This window comes from Capra hircus, chromosome 27 (genome assembly GCF_001704415.2).
Source record: "Capra hircus breed San Clemente chromosome 27, ASM170441v1, whole genome shotgun sequence".
NCBI lineage: Eukaryota > Metazoa > Chordata > Mammalia > Artiodactyla > Bovidae > Capra > Capra hircus.
In genome coordinates, this window is record NC_030834.1 from 18,398,710 (window position 1) to 18,424,678 (window position 25,969).

At 36.3% G+C, this 25,969-nt stretch overlaps 1 protein-coding gene across 4 annotated transcripts in view; it reads right to left on the reverse strand.

Annotated features, from left to right (window-relative positions):
• The window catches only part of WRN (Werner syndrome RecQ like helicase), a 114,429-nt gene that overhangs the window by 19,396 nt on the left and 69,064 nt on the right, over nt 1–25,969 (reverse strand). For 3 of the 4 annotated variants that reach the window (XM_018042051.1, XM_018042050.1, XM_018042048.1), the window contains 8 exons: nt 21,817–21,998; nt 17,279–17,380; nt 16,906–16,998; nt 9,121–9,262; nt 3,990–4,160; nt 3,818–3,912; nt 2,698–2,770; nt 1,840–1,916 (listed from right to left, as the gene is read on the reverse strand). In XM_018042051.1, the coding sequence (XP_017897540.1) occupies nt 1,840–1,916; nt 2,698–2,770; nt 3,818–3,912; nt 3,990–4,160; nt 9,121–9,262; nt 16,906–16,998; nt 17,279–17,380; nt 21,817–21,998 (935 nt within the window). The remainder of the gene's footprint in view (nt 1–1,839; nt 1,917–2,697; nt 2,771–3,817; nt 3,913–3,989; nt 4,161–9,120; nt 9,263–16,905; nt 16,999–17,278; nt 17,381–21,816; nt 21,999–25,969) is intronic. The other variant, XM_018042049.1, reaches the window with a different exon arrangement.

Below are 25,969 nucleotides of genomic sequence, written 5' to 3' on the forward strand. Positions count from 1 at the left end.
AGGGTCTCTTGCATTGCAGGCAGATTCTTTACCAGCTGAGCTACCAGGGAAGCCCACCTGGCCCTCAAAGCCTACAATACTTCTTATCTGATCCTTCATAGAAAATGTTTGTCAACACCTGTTCTCAGTCATAAACTTGATTATGTCACTGTCCTGCTTAAAACCCTCCTTGGCTCCAAATGCCTTTATGATCAAATGGAGTGCTTGAAAGGAACTGGATATTCTTGTTGTTATTGTTGTTGTTGTTAAGTCGCTGTGCCGCTAAGCTGCTGCTAAGTCGCTTCAGTCGTATCCGACTCTCTGTGACCCCATAGACGGCAGCCCACCGGGCTCCCCCGTCCCTGGGATTCTCCAGGCAAGAACACTGGAGTGGGGTGCCATCGCCTTCTCCAGTTTAGTCGCTCAGTTGTGTCCAAATCTATTCAACCCCACTGACTGTAGCCTACCAGGGCTTTTCCAGGCAAAAATACTGGAGGAGGTTGACATTTCCTTCTCCAGGGGATCTTCCCGACCCAGGGATCGAGCCCGCATCTCCTGATAGGCAGGCAGATATTTTCACCACTGTGCCACCTGGGAAGCCCACCAGATAGTCGAGACCCTGTTCAATTTTCCAGTCTTAAATGTCACCACTCCCTTGCTTCCCTCTCCCAGAGAACTGCTAGCAAACTGCTGAGCTCCTCAATCACGTCATCCTCTCCTGCTTTCAGGTTTTAATGTGTGAGCCATTCCACTGCTTAGAGAGCATGTCCTCATTTCACTTAACTTCTATTTAAGCCTCAAGTGTCACTTCCAAAGTGTGTTTCCAAAGTGCCACAGCTCTGGATTGTAATTTTCTGTTCCCTCATCTGTATATCCCACTAGAATACAAACTCTGAGAGGGCCAGCGACTATGTCTCTATTAATCTCCACCCAATCCCAGTGCCTAAGGTAGTCCATGGCACCAAGAAGTCACAGGGAATGTTTAAGTAAAGAAATGCTTCAGCATACTGAATGGATTTATTGTTCTGCACACTCCTTAAACCTTTTGCTTACATGAAACACAGTAATCACATATGACATATATCCAGTTAAAAAGAAATCATTTGGTGTGGAAGACTGGTATTATATACAGTAAATGTTTCTATACGCTCCAAAGCAATATTATTGAAGTGAGCACACCATTTAAAGAATAAACCATTTTCTTTCACTTAATATGTATGCAAATGTAGTCCACTTAACTGGTGCGCATGTCCTCACAAGTTTTTAAATTCTCTATTTTCAGACCTTCTATAATTCGGTACATTCTCCATACTTTTATTAAGTCAGAAAGACAAATATTAAGCTTGAAAGCACAGTAGCTGTATCATCTTACTATCCACCATTGTATGTTGCCATAAGATCTTTCTTGAAAATGAAGTGGGAATATATATATTTCATACAAATTATAATTAAATAGTGTATAGATGCTAAAGGTTAACAAATATAGATTTGAAAGTCACCTCTGTTACTAATTTATGCTCCTGACAAGTTAGTTAACTTAACCCTTAAGTCTCTTCAACTGTAAAATAGGGACAAATAACAGTAGCTAACTCATAGGTTGTTGTAGGCATTAAATGAGATATCACTTCTATAAAGACTAGCATTTAGCACAAGCCTGGCAAACAATAATACCCAGAAGTGTTAGCTCTTAATATTGAAACTATAATTTTATAAGTCTGCCTTAATAATTGTATTACTGGAGGCTTATGTTTAAACTTCCTCCTGCCAATGAAATAACCCAACATCTGATAGAGCTTTCTCTCTTGAAAAGAAAAAGTGCTAACACAGTGATTATAGAGAATAAAAATGTGAATTCTGTACCTGTTTTTAGGACTGTTTCTCCCAGAAGAAATTTTATCATGTGCTTTGTAAGAATACATCTGATCCAAGTTAAACTGCTTTTAAACATATAAAGATCCATTAAAAAAAAAGTTTCAAAAAATCTTTTAAATATGCAGAAAATAAAATACAAAATATTACAATGATAATTTTTCCTCTGACTAAACACCTCATCAAAGAAATCAGCTGAAAATAAGCTCATGAATTATCAATTTCTAATGTTCTAAAGGCAGTTGGAATACAGTGTAATATCCCATTCCTTCCAAATCTAGAGAACATGTGATCTAAAGAATTCTTAGAGACATAGAAAGAGCCAAAGTCATAAAAATGATCTAATTACATTCTGCATACTTTAAGAAAGCAGAAAAAATTCACCAGAAAATTTAATTCATTTGTCCATCACCCCATCACCCTAGTATTCTAATTAGTGGAAGTCTGCCTGTGGATAAGTATTTAATCTGTAATAGTTACCTAAGATCCAAAACAAAGCAAGAAAATGTGTGTGTGTGTAACTTTAATGAGAACATTCAGGAATCAAGCTTGTTTTTCCATCAACTAAAAGTATCATAATCGTTAACAAAAAAGACTCCAAACCAAATGAGTTATGAAGTAGGTGTAAAAGAAAAAGAAAGTTATTTGCTCAAATACTTCTATTAATTCCAGAAATCATATATTGCATATTTTATTCTGTTCATATAATTTCTCTCTCCAAATTTTATCTCTTACTCTATATGGTGTTTTCCTCTTTGAGTGGAAATAAAATGGAAATAAAAATTAAAATAGAAATTGCACCAATGAAGAATGAAATAAATAAGAACCATCTCTTTAACAAAAACAAACCTTCTCTGAAGTTAATTTAACTGGTACTTGATCAGAGACATGTTCCTCAGTGCCTGAAGACACAGCTTTAGAACTGAAAAGTAATAAAATTTTCTCAAATGTTAAAATGTAATTATTTATTACATGAATCATCACACCTCTACTCTTAGAGAGGCAGATGAGATTATATTACTCTTTTAGGACTGATGATTTCTTTAAATCAATTCCCCGCCACCCCAAGAGAGCTTAAGCTTTTTAAATTTTTTAAGTTTTAAAAGTAAAACTGATAATCTAATGTATTACATTGTGATTAGTCAGTAATACTGTATTATAAACTTCAGAGTCACTAAGAGACTAAATCTTACTTGCTCTCTACACAGAAAATTTATGTTCAAGTAATGAGTTATGTACTATTGCCATAATCATAGTGTAATATGTAAATGTATCAAACCAATACTTGTACACCTCAAACTTACACAGTGTTATATGTCAATTATATCTCATTTCTTTAAAAAAAGGAAAAAAACTGAAAAATTATCAATAATGTATAAAAGTATATAATGTATAAAAGTATGATCAATAATGTATAAAAATTGTAAAAATGTATAAATAATGTATAAAAGTAAGAGGCAAAAACACATGTATTCCTCTCCCATCTTCTGTATAGAAGAAGGCAATAAGGGATATGGATTCTTTCGTACTGATCTCAATGCTGTTTCTTTATTTTATTTATTTTTAATTACAGTTGATTTACCAGACTGTGTTAGTTTCAGGTGTAAAGTGAAGTGATTCTGTTATACATATATATATATATGTATATGTCTACATTCTTTTTCTTTCCTGATTCTTTACCATTACAGTTTATTACAAGATATCAAATATAGTTCCCTTTGCTATATACTTCTTTAATCAATAGGAAAGCAGCTTCCTAAATACTATAGTCAACTACTTCCTATACACTAAGAATACCTTCTGAGTGTTCTATGATTTATTCTCCCTACTGACGGCCACCTCCAAACTGACTAAAAGAGGCATGCAAAGATGATTCTCTTTATTCATTTTACCCCGTGTGGTGCCTGCAAATTGGCATAAAATGAATCATAAAAACCTGAAAGTTTAAAAGAAAAAATGAAAAATGAACCTTGGTAGAAATGTCCTTGGACACAATTGTTCATTGGCTTGAAGTAAAAGCCTCTGAGGAGATTCTGTTTTGGCTTTAGCAAACCAGTTTCTACCCTATTGAACACAAGAAGACTCTTTTTAATGCACAGTGAGAACATGAAATCAAACAGGCAGACTTCTGCATGGTTTACCTTTTCTGTAAGGGTGCAAATCTTTACGTATTTGCTATGCCCAGGAACTTCTGCCAAGAATCCCTCAATGATGAGCTGACGGGAAAGAGCCTTCCACCAATTCTCTGTGTGGTCCTTGCCCGTACCAAAGACACTGTGACTGCGGTATCTATCTTCAAGACGCTGGGAATTCTGAAATTGGGAATAAAACTTAGAGTGTTTATTTAATTAAACAGGAGAAGTAAAACACAAAACCATACACTGATTCTTTGGCTTTAATAACTTAAGTTTCAGCTTTAAAAACCCACGAATTTTTATACCCATCCGGCTTGCTCTGAATACCTAACTCACAAAAAATACACTTCAAATAGTGTTCCTTTTCTGCTTTAAAAGAAAATGGCAGGAAATTTCATATACAAATCACAAGCATTTCCCAATGCATAGGTACTTACTAGCTTTTTGATATGGGGCAAGTTGGTTACTTATCTGTGTTTCTATTTCCTTGGCTGCTATATAATAATAATTCCAACTCTTGGGGATGTTGTGAAGATTAAGTCAGTAACCAGGACAGGACAGAACCTGGCTCCATAATACTAACTTTCTTTTTATGAGCTAACAGCTGATCCTTTAACTTAACCTGCATTCCTTAACATAAAAGTAAAAGCCCTGACTCAGTATCTAGTCAGTTTTCCTGGAACACTTGTAATGGCATTCTACACTTGCTGGGGGCTTACTTTCATAGTAGGAGACTCTATTGCTTGCAAACTAATAACACCAAAGGTATTAAGTTGCCTGACTAGTACTTATTAGCAATCTGGACTCTAAAAATCATTCCTCTAGTCTTCCCTTTCATAAGCAGAACACGTGAAGTGAATGAACACATTTACTAGAATGAAGTAAGAAGATGCTCTTCTCATCAGTAGGGGTAACTGTCTCTTCCCCTTTCATGAGCAATAATCACTGTGAATACTGTGTATGGTGGGAATAAATTTACACTGCCTTGTTTCCATGGCAATCCCCACACAGAAAATATTTCTGCTCTTCCACATGGAGCATTTTGTCTTAAAGGAACCATATTCCTTTTTCAACTAGAAATCCAAACTTACCCAAGTAACATTTTTGAAAAGTCAGAATACTTTTCAGCAACAAATGTCTAACAATTTTTTCCTCTGTGCGAGGCATCTTCCATTTATTACATACATGTTCGAGTTAACTTAATTTTCCAGGTTAACCCACAGACAAAGGAAACTGCTAAGGATGAGAAAGTTGCTATAGAGGACATGGGGACTTGGGCACTGATTTTTACAGAGCACACAATTTTACACACACATTCTAACCAATCATAAACCTTTCTTCCAGTACCTCTAGATCATTCAACTTAAAAATACAAATTTAAAACTGCATGTGAAAAAAAAAAAAAAAACTGCATGTGAACAGCATAATAAAACAGAAACAGCCCTAGAACAGCAGTTAGGAAAGCTGTCATTCATCCTGCTTCTGTTACAAAGCAGACCTGAGGCAGCTCATTTAACTTCTGGGATTTTGTATCAGCCATTGTGTAAAAGGTGGTAGAGTTAAACAATCGTTTTTCTCCAATAAGAGTCTTTACGTCTATGGGGCAACATCTCAAAAATGGAAATTATCAACCCATTCTTGCCCTTTAAAAAGCAGGTTGGGAAAATCAGGGTACCAAATGATGCATCAAGGAATATGGAAACCTACTAACAGATGGATGTGTGTTAGAATAAAGAGAATCATATCCCCAATCTTTAAACCACTATCAGGCTTCCCAAGTGGCTCAGTGGTAAAGGATCCACCTGCCAATGAAAGGAGACTCAGAAGACACAATTTTCCACCCCTGGGTTGGGAAGATCCCCTGGAGGAGAAAATGTCAAACCACTCCCGTATTCTTGCCTGAGAAATCCCACGGACAGAGGAGCCTGGTGGGCCACAGTCCATGGGGTCATAAAGAGTCGGACACGACTGAGTAACTGAACACACACACGTGCTATCATAATACAGAGAACAAACTTGCCACTTCTCTGAATTAACGTCTTTTAAAAAAATCACAGTTGCTTGTTGTGGAGGTTCTTCTTGCTAGGAATGCCACATTCCCCTCCACGCCTTCTTCCCCTGATCCATCTCTGAGCACACCAATCTACTCTTAGCATGCACAAAATGGAAAAACTACTCTAGTTTTGCAGCTATGAACAACCACTCTCTCTTCAGAATCTGAATAATACTTTAACCTATCCCTTTGCTCCTCATCTCTTTCTATGCTGCAATATACTTATTTCTTCTCAAGTAACCTCTTCCATACTGGATGATAAGTTTCATCTGATTTCACTTTGAATTCCCCACAAAGCAGAGTACAGTGCCTCACACAAAAATAGATGTTTAGGTTCTTCCATGATGGTCCAGTGGCTAGGACTCCGCACTTGCGTTGCCTGGGGCACAGGTTCAATCCCTGGTTGAGGAACTAAGATCTCTCATGCCCCTGAGGCACAGCCACACACACACACAGACACACACACACACATACACACCGAAGATGTTTAATAACTAGCAGAAAAAAAAATTATAAACTCTTCACTCCTGAGGTTTTAATTTCCTGTGTTCTTAAAGTACAAAGTTCATAGTCTCTGTCTGTATTAACTAATTTTTTCCTTTTGCTTCTTTTCCAGTCCCTTCAAGCCAAAGTTCGCAGCTACCATTTCAGGTCTTAAAAAAGTCATTTCTGGACCTGCTATTCTATGTGAACAATCAAGCCAAAATATAAAGATAATTATCTCTAGGCATATATATCAATCTGATAAAATAACTTGTCCAGAAAATTAAATGGATAACCCTCTCCTGCTAGTAAGCTTGAAAATTAAAAAGGGTGATTAAAACTACCAATAGTTTTTCAATGGCTGCATATAGTCAAAGCATCTTTTATCAAGTGTTCTCGAATTCTGGAGCCATGATATGGTTCAGCACTTTAATAGGAAAGAGGTTTCACTTAATCTCCTAATTATGCAAATTAATCACTGTATCTGTTTTCTAATCTGTAAAATTAAGATAACTGCATATCTTAATACTATTCACAAAGGTGTTTAAAGATTTTTGGAAATCTCTTTATGTGGTGAGCTAGACCCCTAAAACAAATTTCCTTAGGCAACATTTCTACTATTTATTTTCCAACAAAACTTACGCTTTAAAAACAAAATTTCTCAGTGCACTGGGATAACCCTAAAGGATGGGATGGGGAGGGAGGTGGGAGGGGGGTTCAGGATGGGGGACACACATACTGCCATGGCTGATTCATGTCAATGTATGGCAAAAACCACTACAGTATTGTAAAGTAATTAGCCTCCAATTAGAATAAATAAATTAATTTTAAAAATTTCAAACTATTCACAAACACCTGGATGGCCCAAAAAATCATTTATACTATTTGTAAACATCTTATGTAACAGAGGAAAATCATGTATAGCTGCAATACTTGTTTTACATGTACAAATATCTCTTTAAATAAACTCAAAGAGTTTCCATTTTAAGGTGTTTAATTATCACAGAGATAAAAATTATCTATAAAGATATCAATTTTTCCTAAATTAGGTAAGGTGGACAATTCACTAAATTCTCAAAGGAGATACAATTATAATTTTTAAAATAATATCCCAGTAGATGCCAAGATCTCTGAAATAAGAGAGAAAAAAAACTTGCCTTATTTTCACTGTAGTTAATGTGTACAAATTTTCGTTAAGTGGTACTTTTGAAAAAGTTTTACACCTTTATCTAGCAAGGGTAATATAAAATTTCACAAAGAATAAACTTCTTAATTTGTAGACTCCCAGAAGAGACTGTCAGTATAAGTGGTCTGACTTGGTTTTTAAATAATAGGTGAAATCTGATCCCTCTTGTGACCAGTTCAAGTTTGTCTAGGAGCCCACTTCCACTTATCTGTTGATACTGGATACTGCTGGGTTATACCAAATTAAAACAAGGCTAATTTTTATAAATTATACATTCAGCTGGGATACACAGGATTTGAGGATGACAGAGACAAAAAATTTTCATAGATCTCAATTTAATATTTAATCTGTTCCTTGCAACTTGAATTCTTTTATATAAAAAAATACTGCAGCACTCATAGTTGCTAGTCCAAGCTCCTCAGGCAACACTTCTACCATGAGATTTCAAATCAAATCAAATCAAATTTTAAACTCCATTCAGAATCTAAAAATATCAGTACCTGAAGGTAACATGCTTTCAGTCTTTCATTAAAAATATTTTACAACTGACTACCTTCAAAATCCTCTTTCCAAACAGAACAAAAACTCAGAAAGTAAATATTTACATGAGGTATTTAAGAATTTAACAAATAAATGCTGACCTAAATTATTTTCAGAATTCTACATACAAAGTGAGAATTTTAATCTCTACTCTTAGTATATTTTTAATAATTATATACAGTTGCAAAGGATTCTATCTCCCACTTATTTTTTTTTCAACCAATATCAATATATAAAACTTAACTTTACAGACTTGTAAATCAGGAATAAAATCACATAAACAAAAGGACTACAGAAAAAGCTCCTTGGCTATAAGGGTCATGACCTACTCATATTTGTACCTGCAGCTGCTAGCATAATGCTGGCACACTAATCACTCAAAAGAAAACAAGTAGCTGAATTAACTATTTTTTTCATTAGTTAAGAAACAGAAAACTTTCTAGGAATTTTAAATACTTCTTATAAAAAAAAGCAGAAGGAAAGAAAAAACATATAACCAAATATTATAACTGAACTGAGACATTTACAAAAGATCACTAAAATTTTAAGTTATGCTCAAAAATTTTACTACTTTTCAGGGTAACAAAAAACACAAATTTGTTCTACTTGTCCCTTGACACAATGAAAGTTAACTTATTCTTAATTATCCCAAAAAAAGACCAGCCTAGGGATTCATCCGACTGCAATGTAATAAACTAAGACAGACAGCCTGGAAGCATTCTTAATGATACACCCAGGTTTTGTCAAAAGTAATTAAAGCAGTGCTGACCTGGAACTTAATATGACTCTGAGTTTCTGATAACTAAAGCCAAAGCTATAATCACAAAACAGCAAACCTCTGAAGAAAAGTACAATGGGAGTAAAAGAAGACTTACAGATCCTCGGAGAAACAAAATTGGAATCCCAATGCCAAACCTTCCTCCTAAGATGGTCACAGCAGATAAGAGCTGGAATGCTTGTGGACCAAAGTCCTGTAACATATCATCTGAGTCTTCAAGGGAAAAGCAGTGATCCAATCTAAATAAAAACAATATGTTAAGAAAGTTTAGTCAAGCCATGTACCTTTAGAAATTAAAGAGTTAGTATAATAATTAAATAAGTAAATTGTAAAAAAAAAAAAAAAAATTCCAGTAAAAAATATTTCAAATGTGCCAACTGCTTCAGAAACTACAAATAAAATTCAGCACAGCAAAGAGCATGTGAAGTTATATAGAACATGAAATATAAGCTGTAATACAGCATCACAGCTATGCCATGTTGATGTTTCTCAAACCCTAGCGCCCCAGAACCCAAGTTTCACAGGAGGTACTTCAGCCCAAAAACAGAAGAGAAAAAGGTTCAAGCAGGCAGAAATGTAGGGTTATCGCTTGAAGCGCTTCACTTGATCGATTGTATAAACGCTGGATTTTTGCGTTAGGTTTTGGTGGAAGAAAAAGGGTTATTGCCCTCACTCCCCCAAAACGTTTTGAACTGAACAAACAAATCTCCTGTGCTATCAATCATTAGTTTAAAATCTAACCACTGTAAAATATGACCAAAGATGATAAACTGTTCATTTAAGACCATTTAGAAGTTAAATTCCTAAGCCATCCTTCAAGCAGATTTGAAATTATCATTAATACAAATGAAAATTCTTTAGAGCACATTGAGAACAAAAGAACTTAAGAGAAAATCTAACACAGCTCAACTATCTAATTCAGTTGCTTTCTTTATAATAAATATCTTTGAAATAATAAGAATATAGTCAGTATTCTAGATATATTTGAGGGAAAAAGGCTATGCTTAGGTTTATTCTCTACAATAACTATTTTAGCAAGATACTTAGCTCATCAATTTTCTTTTCTGAGTATTTAAAGTTATCAAATTTCCATAAAGTATCACCTATGCTGCAGCATACAAGTTGTAGTGTATATTAGTGTAATGATCACTAAGCTCTAAAAATGTTTTAATTTTCAGTTTGAGTTTTCCCTTGATTGATGAGTTACTGTAAAACAGTATTTTAAATTTCCAAATGAATGAGAATTTTTCTGCTTGCCCTCTGTTTACTTCTAATTCAGTGGCATTCTGGCCAGAAAATGTAGTGTGTTTGATATCAAGACACTAAAAATTTGAAACAGTCTAACACAGAGGTCAGAAAACTTTTCCTATAAATGGTCAGACAGTCAATAGCTTAGGCTTTAGTGAACCATATGAGCTCTGTGTCACAACTACTTAGCTCAACTTTGCAAAACAGTCACAGATAACACATAAATAAAAGTACACATCTGTGTTCCAAGAAAACTTTATTTACAAAAACTGGCTGCAAGTGCACTTGGTCCAGGGGCCACAGCTTGCCAACCACTGCTTATAAATATGCTACCTACGTTTGAGAAGTAGTCTCTAATTCAGTGCTCCCCAGCAATGATGTTGCAAATGGATTATAGCTGTGCTGAAGGCTAATCCCTTCTGACCGTAGGGTTCTGAACACAATCTAGACTCAAGTAGCCTCATGTGCGATATAAGTATTATCATTAACTATGTAGGTCATAAAGTAAAAATGTCTGACACACATTACTCTAACTGCTTAATACAAGCTTCTCTGTATACCACAAATCGATAAATCAAACTTCTTACTGTATTGACCAGATTACCTACTGCTTCCTACTTTTTTATTTCTTAGCCTACCAAAAACTAAAAATTACATCAACCTCTCCTACTTTGGGGCATAGACTTGGATTATCGTGATATTGAGTGGTTTGCTTTGGAGAAGAACAGAGATCATTCTGTCATTTTTGAGACTGCAAAGTACTGCATTTTGAACTCTTTCATTGACTATGAGGGCTACTCCATTTCTTCTAAGGGATTCTTGCCCACAGTAGTAGACGTAATGGTCATCTGAATTAAATTCGCCCATTCCGGTCCATTTTAGTTCACTGATTCCTAAAATGTCAAAGTTCACTCTTGCCATCTACTTGACCACTTCCAATTTACCTTGACTCATGGACCTAACATTCCAGGTTCCTATGCAACAATGTTCTTTACAGCATTGGACTTTACTTCCATCATCAGTCACAGCCACAACTGAGGGTTGTTTTTGCTTTGGCTCAGCCTCTTCAGTCATTCTGGAGCTGTTTCTCTACTCTTTTCCAGTAGTATATTGGGCTCTATTGACCTGGGGAGTTCATCTTTCAGAGTCATTATCTTTTGGTCTTTTCATACTGCTCATGGGGCTCTCAAGGCAAGAATATGAAAGTGGTTTGCCATTCCCTTCTCCAGTGGACCACATTTTGTCAGAACTCTCCACCATGACCCGTCCATCTTAGATGGCCCTACACAGCATGGCTCATAGCTGTATTCAGTTAGAGAAGGCTGTGATCCACGTGATGAATCTGGTTAGTTTTCTGTGTAATCCAAGTATATACGCCAACCACAAATGCTGAAGAAGGTGAAGTTGAATGGTTCTACAAAGACCTATCAGTTCAGTTCAGTTCAGTCGCTCAGTCATGTCCGACTCTTTGCAACCCCATGAATCGCAGCATGCCAAGCCCCCCTGTCCATCACCAACTCCTGGAGTTCACTCAGATTCATGTCCATCGAGTCAGTGATGCCATCCAGCCATCTCATCCTCTGTCGTCCCCTTCTCCTCCTGCCCCCAATCCCTCCCAGCATCAAAGTCTTCTCCAATGAGTCAACTCTTCACATGAGGTGGCCAAACTACTGGAGTTTCAGCTTTGGCATCATTCCTTCCAAAGAAATCCCAGGGCTGATCTCCTTCAGAATGGACTGGTTGGATCTCCTTGCAGTCCAAGGGACTCTCAAGAGTCTTCTCCAACACCACAGTTCAAAAGCATTAATTATTTGGCACTCAGCCTTCTTCACAGTCCAACTCTCACATCCATACATGACTACTGAAAAAACCATAGCCTTGACTAGATGGACCTTAGTTGGCAAAGTAATGTCTCTGCTTTTGAATATGCTATCTAGGTTGGTCATAACTTTTCTTCCAAGGAGTAAGCGTCTTTTAATTTCATGGCTGCAATCACCATCTGCAGGGACTTTGGAGCCCCCCAAAATAAAGTCTGACACTGTTTCCACTGTTTCCCCATATATTTCCCATAAAGTGATGGGATCGGATGCCATGATCTTCGTTTTCTGAATGTTGAGCTTTAAGCCAACTTTTTCGCTCTCCTCTTTCACTTTCATCGAGGCTTTTTAGTTCCTCTTCACTTTCTGCCATAAGGGTGGTGTCATCTGTATATCTGAGGTTATTGATATTTCTCCCGGCAGTCTTGATTCCAGCTTGTGTTTCTTCCAGTCCAGCGTTTCTCATGATGTACTCTGCATAGAAGTTAAATAAGCAGGGTGACAATATATAGCCTTGACATACTCCTTTTCCTATTTGGAACCAGTCTGTTGTTCCATGTCCAGTTCTAACTGTTGCTTCCTGACCTGCATACAGATTTCTCAAGAGGCAGGTCAGGTGGTCTGGTATTCCCATCTCTTTTAGAATTTCCCACAGTTTATTGTGATCCACACAGTCAAAGGCTTTGGCATAGTTAATTAAGCAGAAGTAGATGTTTTTCTGGAACTCTCTTGCTTTTCCCATGATCCAGCAGATGTTGGCAATTTGATCTCTGATTCCTCTGCCTTTTCTAAAACCAGCTTGAACATCTGGAAGTTCACAGTTCACATATTGCTGAAGCCTGGCTTGGAGAATTTTGAGCATTACTTTACTAGCATGTGAGATGAGTGCAATTGTGCGGTAGTTTGAGCATTCTTTGGCATTGCCTTTCTTTGGGATTGGAATGAAAACGGACCTTTTCCATTCCTGTGGCCACTGCTGAGTTTTCCAAATTTGTTGGCATATTGAGTGCAGCACTTTCACAGCATCATCTTTCAGGATTTGAAATAGCTCAACTGGAATTTCATCACCTCCACTATAAGACCTTCTAAAATTAATACCAAAAACAGATGTCCTTTTCATCACAAGGGACTGGAATGCAAAAGTACGAAGTCAAGAGATACCTGGAGTAACAGGCAAGTTTGGCCTTGGAGTACAGAATGAAACAGGGCAAAGGCTAATAGAATTTTGCCAAGAGGACACACTGGTCATAGCAAACACCCTCTTCCAACAACACAAGAGAAGACTCTACACATGGACATCACCAGATAGTCAATGCTGAAATCATATTGATTACATTCTTCACAGTCGAAGACGGAGAAGCTATATACAGACAGCAAAAACAACACTGGGAGCTGACTATGGCTCTGATCATGAGCTCCTTAATGTAAAATTCAGACTTTAACTGGTAGGGAAAACCATTCAAGTATAACTTAAATCAAATCCTTTACAATTATACAGTGGACATGGCAAATAGATTCAAGGGATTAGAGCTAACTGAGTGCCTGAAGAACTATGGACAGAGGTTTGTGATGCTGTATAGGAGGGAGTGATCAAGAACATCCCCAAGAAAAAGAAATGCAAAAGGCAAAATGGTTATCTGAGGAGGCTTTACAAATAGCTGAGAAAAGAAGAGAAGTGAAAAGCAAAGGAGAAAAGGAAATATATATACATCTGAATGCAGAGTTCCAAAGAATAGCATAAGCGAGCCTTAGGAAACATCACTATGAACAAAGTTCGGGGAAGTGATGGAATTCCCCCTGAGCTATTTCAAATCCTGAAAGATGATGCTGTGAAAGTGCTGCACTCAATATGCCAACAAATTTGGAAAACTCAACAGTGGTCACAGGATGGGAAAAGGTGAGTTTTCATTCCAATCCCAAAGAAACAAAATGCCAAAGAATGCTCAAACTACTGCACAATTGCACTCATCTCACACCGCTAGCAAAGTAATGCTCAAAATTCTCCAAACTAGGCTTCAAAAGTACATGAACTGAGAACGTCCAGATATTCAAGCTGGATTTAGAAAACGCAGAGGAACCATAGATCAAATTGCCATCATCTGTTGGACTGCAGAAAAAAAACAAGAGAATTCCACCAAAACATCTACTTCTGCTTCATTGACTATGCAAAAGCCTTTGACTGTGTGGATCACAACAAACTGGAAAATTCTTAAAAAGATGGGAATACCAGATCACCTGACCTGCCTCCTGAGAAATCTGTATGCTGGTCAAGAAGCAACAGTTAGAACCAGACATGATCAACAGACTGGTTCCAAATTGGAAAAGGAGTACATCAAGACTGTATATTGTCATCCTGTTTATTTAACTTATATGCAGAGTACATCATGCGAAATGCTGGGCTGGATGAAGCACAGCTAGAATCAAGATTGCTGGCAAAAATATCGATAACCTCAGATATGCAGATGACACCACCCTTATGGCAGAAAGTGAAGAAGAACTCAAGAACCACTTGATTAAAATAAAGAGGAGAGTAAAAAAGCTGGCTTAAAAAGAAAAGAAAAAGCTGGCTTAAAACTCAACATTCAAAAAACTAAGATCATGGCATCTGGTCCCATCACTTCATGGCAAACAGATGGGGAAACAGTGGAAACAGTGACAGACTTTATTTTGGGGGGGCTCCAAAATCACTGCAGATGGTGACTGTAGCCATGAAATTAAAAGACTCTTCCTCCTTGGAAGAAAAGTTATGACCAACCTAGACAGCATATTAAAAAGCAGAGACATTAATTTGCTGATAAATGTTCATCTAGTCAAAGCTATGATTCTTCCAGTAGTTATATATGGATGTGAGAGTTGGACCATAAGGAAAGTTAAGCACTGAAGAATTGATGGTTTTGAACTGTGGTGCTAGAAAACTCTTGAGAGTCCCTTGGACTGTAAGGAGATCAAATCCTAAAGGAAATCAGTCCTGAATATTCATTGGAAGGCCTGATGCTGAAGTTGAAGTTCCAATACTGTAGCCAGCTGATGCAAAGAACTAACTCACTGGAAAACACCCTGATGCTGGGAAAGATTGAAGGCAGGAGGAGACGGGGACAACAGAGGATGAGATGGTTGGATGGCATCACCAACTCAATGGGCATGATTCTGAGCAAGCTCCGGGAGTTAGTGATGGACAGGGAATCCTGGCGTGCTGCAGTCCACGGGGTCGCAAAGAGTCGCACATGACTGAGTGACTAAACTGATCTGAACTAAACTCCTACTTTGATGGTAAATTTGTTGATTTTTTTCCAGCTATTATGTCAGTTGGGTGCTTTACATATTTGTAGGGGTTTTCTTGTTAAAGGTGCCAATAGGAATTTTCAAGGAACTGGTCCATTTCATCTAAATTACTCAATGTATGTGCACTGAATTATTCATAGTGTTTTCTCGTTACCCTTTCAATGTCTGTGAAATTCTTCTTTCATTCCAGATATTGGTAATCTGTCTCCTCCCCCGCCCCCCCCTTTCTAGGAGTCTCTATCAATTTTATTGACCTTTTCAAAGAATGAGCTTTTGAGTTCAGTACTTTTCTCAATTGTTTTCCTGTTTTCTATTTCACTGATTTAGTCCCTTATCTTTACTCTCCCCCCACCTTTTTTTGTTTCCTTTAAGCTTACTTTACCCCTATTTGCTAGTTTCTTAAGGCAGAAACTTAATTACTAATTTGAAATCTTTCTTCTATTGTAAGTATTTAATACTCTTATTTTCCATTTCATTATCACTTTAGTTCTATCCCATACATTTTGCATTTTCATTTCATTCAGTTCAAAATATTTCCCGACCTAACTTGTGACTTTCTCTTTGACTAATAGATTATTTAGTAGTGTGTTGCTTAATTTCCAAGTATTTGGAGATTTGCCTCTTATCTTTCTATTGATTTGTAGTTTCATTCTATTTTAGTTAGAAAATATATTCTGTATAAATACAAACCTTTTAAATGTGTTAATACTGGTTTTATGACCCAAAATACAGTCTGTTTTCATGAACATTACACTAGCACCTGAAAAGGATGTGTAGTTCCTGTTGACAAATGGTCTATAAAAGTCAATTAGATCTAGATTTCAGACCTGTTAATCCTTACAAACAGCATGAGCCAATTCCTTAAAATCAACCTCTCTCTCTCATTTATTCTCATTCTCTGTGTATATGTGTGAGTATCTCTGTGTACACAAATGTGATGTGTTTCTCTGAAGAACCCTGACAGACACATTCGTAAACTGACCATTTTATCATCATGTAACATCTTTCTATAACACTGGTAATATTTTTTCTCCAAAATCTTCATTATCTGACATTAAAAATAACTCCAGCTTTCTTTTGATTCATATCTTCATGGTACACAGTTTTTTTCTTTTTTTTTTAATTCTTATTGATTTTTTAATTGGAGTTTAACTGCTTTACAATGTATATATCCTTTTTTTTTCATCAACTTATATAATTATATCTGTAATGAATTTTTTGTGGACTGCATATGGTTGGGTCATATTTTTAAACCAATTCTAACAATTTCTTTAAACGGAGTTTTTAGACCATTTACATTTAATGTAACTATTGATATGTTTAGATTTAGGTCTACCATCTTATTGGTTTACCTCTTTATAAAAGTAAACTGTTGTAATACTGCTTGCTTTGTCCTCTTTTTAAATAAATAAATTCATTTTTTTTAAAACTGTAATACATATCCCTCAATAAAAAATCCATTTAAAATCATTTGAAAAGGAAAAGAAAGAAACAAAGGAAGATTTTTAGAATGTCCATCTAGAAGAAAAAGGTACCTGGACTTGCAATTATCACAGCAGTTTTCAGTTCCCATAATTCCTACGGAGGCCTTTCGTAGTTGTTTATCTTCAAAATGAGACAAGATGATTCTACCCACGAGAAAATTTAAAATTAAATAAAAGCACAAAAACATATATGTTAAATTCATTGTTGAAAATAATGAGAAATCAACATTAACTGACTCAGCTGGGATCTCATTATTTGGCTTCACTTTATTGAGGCACAAAGAAAGTTGCCTTAAAAATTCAGCACATATATAACACCAGCAAATATTTTCTAAGTATTTCTAATTATTCTGTAAAACATTTTTCTTAAAAGTATCATCTATATATCCTTGTTATTAAATGATATAAAATAAACAATACTTACTGTCGCCTACACTTGCTGGAATAAAGATATTTTTCCATCTTCGCCAACATCTTTAATTTGTATAATCGAAACTCTTTATTGCGTATTTCACCAAGGAGGTGCCTGTCAATTAAAAATATCACAGTAATATTAAAATTGTATTAGCAGTTTATTTCATTTATTTATTACTGCTTAATTTTTGTAACCTAAAATATCCACACCACTAACAAGATAAAGAATATTTCTATCATCTCAGAAAGTTATTGGATCCCTTTCCAGTCAATGCCCCTACAAAAGCTAGGTATTTTTCTGATTTTTATGAAAACTGCCTTTAAAAGAATGTCACCTATGTCCAAATATCAACTGCTTCATTGCCTATTAAAAACTGGTTAACACTCTAAAGTTTTTCATTTTAGCTTATATGCTACTTCCGTTTTTGGCAATCATTCTACTGTTCATGAATTTTTACATTTTTCCAGTAAAAGATTATTCTTAAAGTTATTTTACATGAGAAACTAAGGCATCTAATCTATATAAGGAATACTGAAAACACTCATGATCCAAATACGAGCCTTCACCACTTCAGCTCTTCAGAAAACTTCTCAGCCTTCTAAAACCTTCCCCTTTGTATTATGGGGTTTTACCAGACATCACTGCACATGGAACAACAGACTGGTTTCAAATTGGGAAAGGAGTACATCAAGGCTGTATACTGTCACCCTGCTTATTTAACTTAAATGCAGAGTACATCATGTGAAATGCTGGGCTGGATGAAGCACAGCTGGAATCAAGATTGCCAGGAGAAATATCAACAACCTTATACGCAGATGACACCACCCTTATGGCAGAAAGCAAAGAAGAACTAAAAAGCCTCTTGATGAAAGTGAAAGAGGAGAGTGAAAAATTTGACTTAAAACTCAACATTTAAAAAACTAAGATCATGGCATCCGGTCCCGTCACTTCATGGCAAACAGATGGGGAAACAGTGAGAGACTTTATTTTGGGGGGCTCCAAAATCACTACAGATGGTGACTGCAGCCATGAAATTAAAAGACATTTGCTCCTTGGAAGGAAAGCTATGACCAACCTAGACAGCATATTAAAAAGCAGAGACATTCATTACTTTGCCGACAAAGGTCCGTCTAGTCAAAGCTATGGTTTCTCCAGTAGTCATGTATGGATGTGAGTTGGACCATAAAGAAAGCTGAGCGCCAAAGAATTGATGCTTTTGAACAGTGGTGTTGGAGAAGACTCTTGAGAGTCCTACGGATAGCAAGGAGATCCAACCAGTCAATCCTAAAGGAAATCAGTCCTGAATACTCACTGGAAGGACTGATGCTGAAGCTGAAACTCCAAAACTTTGGCCACCTGATGCAAAGAAGTGACTCTTTGGAAAAGACCTTGATGCTGGGAAAGATTGAAGATGGAAGGAGAAGGGGATGACAGAAAATGAGATGGTAGGATGGCATCACCGACTCGATGGACATGCGTTTGAGTAGGCTCCAGGAGTTGGTGATGGACAGGGAAGCCTGGCGTGCTGCAGTCTATGGGGTTGTAAAGAGTTGCACAAGACTGAGCCACTGAACTGAACTGAATGACCAGACATCAGAAAATTATCAAAATTAAGTTCCTTCCTCAAACTTCTTTCCCCATAATGCTCAATTTATATAAACTTTTAAAATAACACGAAAGACTTTTTTTTAAAGTAGTGTTGCTATACCTTATGCTCTCTTAATTTACTCTTCTGTGAAGAAATTCCATGACTATCACATATTAGATGATGAGAATCTCCCAAATAGTCTTTGTATATCTTTCCAAGAATAAATAGAAGTCTGAGTTAAACAGGTTACAAATACTTCAAAAGAAAACACAACCTACAAGATCTAGGTGATAATACTTCTCATCAAAAGGGAACTGACTCACTCATATTTTGACTATACAACCTTCTGACTGATAAAAGTACTGATAGAAGTACAATTCTTAAGGATGATACCAAGAGGTAATCCAGTTAAGAGAGTTCTGGAAAGTCTGAACACATAAATGACCTCTGATTCAAAAACATTCTTATCCTTTGACACCACCAACCACCGTGCCCTTCCACGTAATTTCTCTAAAAAGTCTCTTCCAACAACTGACTCTAGTTCCTAGTTCAGCCATCCAATCTCATTCCTAGCTCCTGGGCTAAAAATTCGGTCCCTATTTTGCGATGATTTGTTTGTTTAAGTCACCTCCTTTTCCTCAGAAAGAGCAAAGGAAGCAAATGCCCACACTCTGAGAACAAGATCCCTTATTTTTGGTTCCAATGACCAATATTTAACCCATCAGTTTTGCTAACAAATTGAAGGAAATAAAATAACAAGTTTCTAACAACATATCAAATGAATATTTGTTCTTCTTCTGGGACCATCGAAATAGTTAAAGTATAACATTCCACAGAATAAAAAGAAGTTGAAAAAGAATAAATATTCTGAAAGCAATACCCTAACTAGAAATCAGTTGGAGCCAGTGGAAGACTTATTAAACTGAGATTAATTTGCAAATTATTCCCTTTAAACAAAGATTACAGTAACTATCTGGGTTTTGACTGTTTCAAATAATGACTAGCAACTGTAGACATTGAGACTTTGCCAACGGTACGGCTTCTACGATAAAAAAAATTTTAGTTGCATATTTACACTGATGACCAGACAAGTTTCTTCTCTTAGTCACAGGATTCTAGCATAAGACAGACTCTAAACATTTCATGAATTACAGTGATCTTTTCATTTGAAAATCAGCTATTCCATTTATTCTAAAACTCTCTTTTCTCTAATAGAAGAGGTTTGTCATAGGATAGCACAGATTTGGGCCTCAACCATTGCTGAAATATTTTTTTATGCTGATTAACCCTATAGTTTTATTTCCTTTAGTATGGATACAAAGAACCACCTGTCTGTATTAAAGATTCAAGTATGGGTTTTCTGGCAACACTATTTGATTACTACTCACTGTTAACCTCTGTTAAATCTTTATGAGATAACCATTTAAAATATCTTTGAGACTCAGATAAACAGAAACTATACCCACTGATGAACCTGCCAAGCCACGATACAAAACTTAAGTTGTTAAGTCTTCAGCATCTTTAACACAATGCACAAATAAAATCAGAACTGGTAGGAATCAACTTATGTTTGATACAACCCCAAATGTTTTTAACAACCCCAAATTTAATAGTGGTATACAAAGCTGTGTTCTACCCCAATTATTTTAAATTAGTTTGTAAAAAGCTTTACAAAGACACTAGTGTCAAAAGCACAACAAGAAGAAACAAAAGCTACTGACTGCTCCTAAAAGGAGAAGCTTAAAATTTATAGCAAACATTCTTACCTAATTAATCCCCATTCTTCTCTCATACCTCAAGTTAACTCATTAGTTCCTCAAGGAAGCCTTATCTGATCTTTATAAATGGGTAAACACACACCCAATATTACACTGGCTACTCAAGGCTAATTTCCTTCATAGCATGTAATAGCTATACCATTACACGTATTTGCATGATCCTTTCCAAAATAACTTTTGATTACTGAAATTTTCAAACACAAAGAGAGCAGTAAAATGAACCCTATGTACCCACAGTTGTACGATTCTGTGATTAAGATCTGTCATTCCCATTATATAGTAAACTCTATTAAAAAACAGGTACTATTTATATCTGCTTTTATTTACCATTGGATACTCAGCACAGAGCATAATGCTTGGGACACAGTGTTAAAAAAAAAATTGCAGAGTAATAAATAAAAATAAAAACTGTATTAGATAGGCACTTTCACCATTTTAATAAAATGAGCTAGTAAGTCCACCACATACATGTTTCTTAACTTTTTTTCCCTATGGGTGAAGGGATAAATTGGTAAATCCTACCACTAAAATTCTGCAAGATGAAGTTTTCCTTTCGACATCAATCTCACAGGACATAAGTACCAACAAAACACCTGTTTAGTATTTAAGTAGTAAGGCTTTCCTGCCTCTATACACTAAGCACAATATTTTTCCATGGCAGTCAGTCAGTACAGAGCAACATGATCACTCAGACGGGCAAGGAGAGAGGACATGCTCTCACAGAACAAACAAAAGAAACAAAAGTGGTAATTAGAGCCAAACTGGAATTGACAGAAGTCATTTGGAATAAGCACCATGGCAGCATGAGAAGAAAAAAACAAAACCAAAATAAATGGATTCTAAAGTAACTATGGCTGAAGACATATCAAAACTTGAGAACTGGAGAGAAAAAACAAATCATCAACAAATGATACTTTGAAAGTGTTCCACAAGATCTACGTTACATTCCCAGTGTAGTGCTGGTTTAGTTAAATCTTCACGCTGAAAGAAGTATAGATGAAATTAGTTCATCTCCTCTGGGTGGCAACTCACCACAAATCTTAAGAACGTCTTGGGTTTTCTTTTGGTTTTTAAATGCACTTACACATATTAGTTTAAATTTTGAATGTTGCCTCAAATACTTTTGAAGTTTATATGGAAAGAAAGAAATCTGTAAGGGTGAAAGCAATGAGTATTTTTACCTATTTAGGTTCATGTCTGCTGGAGCCCAGAGAACATGACAAGAACTTTGAAGTCCATCTCGGCCAGCTCTACCAATCTCCTGGTAATAGGATTCCATTTCCTTAGGAGCACCATAATGAATGACTTGGCGAATGTCAGCTTTATTAATGCCCATTCCAAAAGCTACGGTAGCTATGACACACTGAGAATAAATAACAACACAGATTGACAAACATTTAGCAGAATTAAAACCTTACATGTTTCCCTTTGGTAAGTACAATTAGTTCATTCATTACAGTCCCTGGCATGCTACTGAATTTAATATGAAAGTGAATTTAGAAAGACGGTAACAATAACCCTGTATGCGAGACAGCAAAAGAGACAAAGATGTATAGAACAGTCTTTTGGACTCTGTGGGAGAGGGCAAGGGTGGGATGATGTGGGAGAATGGCACTGAAACATGTAAACTACCATATGTGAAACAAATCGCCAGTCCAGGTTCAGTGCATGATACAGGGTGCTTGGGGCTGTTGCACTGGGATGACCCAGAAGGATGGTATGGGGAGGGAGGTGGGAGGGGGGTTCAGGATGGGGAACACATGTACACCCGTGGTGGATTCATGTCAATGTATGACAAAAACCACTACAACATTGTAAAGAAAATAAATAAATAAATAAAACTGGAAAAAAAAAAGAAAGTGAAAGTGAGTCACTCAGTCGTGTCTGACTCTTTACAACCCCATGGACTGCAGCCCACCAGGCTCCTCCATCCATGGGATTTTCTAGGCAAGAATACTGGAGTGGGTTGCCATTTCCTTCTTCAGAGGGTCTTCCTGACCCAGGGATCAAACCTGGGTCTCCTGCATTGCAGGCAGACTCTTTACGGTCTGAACCACCAGGGAATTTAATATAATTTTGACAAATCACTTACAGCTTAAGAGATTATCTGCCCAATTTACAGATTTAGGACTGGTGACCATCAAATAGGATTTGTTCCCTCTCTACAAAAAGGAGCAAATATCATGGTTCTTCTGAATGCATATAAATATAGGACACAAAAGAGACTCTTAAAATATTTATTATATTAAATGAGCCTTTGGGTTATTCTGAAGTTTCAAGACTGCATCTTAATTTTTCTAGCAGTATTCTAAGGTAGAAAGACAGGTATGGGGCATGCTCAGTTGTGTCCGATTCTTTGTGACCCCATGACTGTAGCCCACCAGGCTTCTCTGTCTATAGGATTCTTCAGGCAACGATCCTGGAGCAGGTAACCATTCCCTCCTCCAGAGAAGCTTCCCAACCCAGGGGTCGAACCCCGGGTCTCCTGCATTACAGGAGGATTCTTTACCATCTGAGCCACCAGGGAAGCCCAAAGGTAGAAGGAAGCTGCTCATTAAAGAGATAGAATGAAATATGAATTTCTCTCTGCAAATTTGAAAGGATAAAATTGGTATAACAGGAATGAATATACAGAGGTGAGATTTATATGACTAGGGGAAATTTTAGGGGAAAATTAGTGATAATTGCCAAAAAAAGCTAACCACATTTCTTGAAAAGTAGTAATTAGAATACAAAAAAAATGTACAAGTAACTCTAAATATACTACATGCCTTACATATAAAAAGCATTTATAAAGAATATATACACATAATATTTGAGTATATTGATCTGATCAAAATTATGATATTGATACATTGGGAAAAGAGGGGGTAGAAACTTCTAGACACGATGAGAAGGGCAGGAAGGGATGTCAAAGAGCTATGCGTTCACCTTTCATAGTGGGGAATTGAGAGATAATGCCTAAATCTAACAGGCAAATAATAAGTAACCTAAGTAGTAGCAGTACAAGGAAATTACTGCAAGATACAGAGGCAAACACCAAAGGAATAAGCTAAAAAAGCTGAGAGTAGGAAAAAGCAGCAGGAAGGAATGATGGCTTAAGCGTTTCATTTGAAGCACCGGAGAACTATTTTAGTTTGTTAAACTATGTGTGTGTATAAGTGGTAAATAATAAAGTACCATTTGAAACAAAACACGTGTTAAGATGTACCAAGAGTAGAAAAAAAAAAAGGAAGGAAGGAAGGAAGGACAAATAAATGGAAGTATGAGAAATATGAGACAAAAATTAACATAGGAATGGAAACAATATTAAGAAAAAAGCTTTGTGTGTATACAACTAGTCAGCTTTGCTATATTTGACTAAAAAAGCAATTTAATAATAATTCCAATATTTACTTTCTAAATGTTATTTCTTAATTTTTCCAACTTTATTGATATAACTGAATTATAACATTGTGTAAGTTTACCATATATAACATGATTTGATATATATTGCGACATGATCGATAACCTCAGTAAGGTTAATACCTCCATCACCTCACATGATTACTCAGTGTATATGTATGTGTGTCTGTGTGTTTGTATGATGAGAATTTTTAAGATCTAATTTTTTCATGATATTGTCTTTAAAAGAGATCAACCTATTCTACAGATATGATTTTCAAAATATCATTATAACCTCTCAGGTGGAAATGAAAATACTTTTTCAAATAATTTACTCATAACCTCATCCCAAAAAGGAAAGGAATTCAAGCCATCTTGAAAAGGCAAATAAAATACAAAAGGGCATAAAATTAAAAGTTAGGATTAAAAGACTGATTACAGACTCAAAACACAAATCTACAACCAAATGTGGTTAGATTTCATCATGAAAAATAGGAAAGAAAAAAATCTTAGTCTTCCTCATGTCTCTGGGAGATGTTTCTATCTAAATAAATAATTAGTAATCATACAACAAGACAGAAGAAACCAATGATCAATTATTGACTCAAAGATCAATTGTTAAGATTTAGTAAGCAGCAGCTAATGAACTTTATCTGATAATTTTCAAGCTCCAGAGATAACAGAATAAACATACAAGCATTTAAGAATTTGGATAAAACCTCTATTCCAGGCAGCTGTTCTTGCCTTTGGAAAGAAGACGAAGAAAGAGAACAGATGCCTTCAGGCAGACATGCACTGCAGCATGACAATGTACAGTGAGCTGCATATGCAGAGTTCTAAATATAGGAAATGGATGATCTACTGGACAGAAAATGCAAAACGGAAGTTAAGTTCCTCTCAATTTGAGATGAGGACTATTCCAGGCATATATTGACGGGGGTGGATATGTTGATAATGTTGATTTAAACCTACTTACATGTTTGAATTGAAATCCTCCAAAATAATCCATGTGACACCCACTGAACCAGGATCCTAACCATAAGAATCTCAGCTGCAGCACCTCTTGTGAACTTCATCAATACCTTTCTTCTCTCCTTCAGATCAATCCTACTTAGTGCTCCCAGTCTAATGTTTCTATAATACTATTATCTTGCTCACAGAGCAGTCTGTCACGGTGGTTTTCAAGTTCTGTTTTGCAGAATTCTGAAGATTCTAAGACAACCCCCAAAACACTGACATGGAGACAGGGACGTTCCTGGATTTGGTTCTCCATCACATCAACTTCAACAAGGCCATTTCTACTTTACTCTGCTTTACCTGTTAGATGGAATGTCATTTAAATAAAAAGTCCTACAGCTTGTCTGGAAAAAATAAGGGAACTTCACACCAACTCCAGCTTGCTTCTCTACAAGTTTTAATATCCTCTATAACCTGGCCAACCAACCAATTCAACTCTCTTCCTAAGTCTCCACCAGTTCCTGCCGTTTTACCTACACTTCGTGTCCCTCCTACTCTATACTTCCCTTTTCTCCAACCATTGCAAACTACTCACAATTCCTTGAACCCAGTATGCTCTCTTATGTCAAAGTGCCTTGCACACATCAGTCCTTTTCTATAATCAATTCCTTATCCTTCATCACCCCCTAGCCATGCATACCTGATGAACTTCTATTCACTTGTTCAGATTCTACTCAAACTGCTTATTCCTGGGTGTACAACTCCATTTGACAATCTACCTTAACAGCTAGTGTTCCCTCCTCTGTGAACCTAAACACCATTCTATGTCTAGGCTGCCATTTATACTAGCCTGCAACAGTTTTCTTACCTGTCTATCTCCCGTATTCTACACTGAAGAGTGACTGCATTATGTTCATCAAAATGGTACTCAAATGTATATGCATGAATGAATCACCTGGATGTACACCTAAAATTTTTTAATATACATTGCTG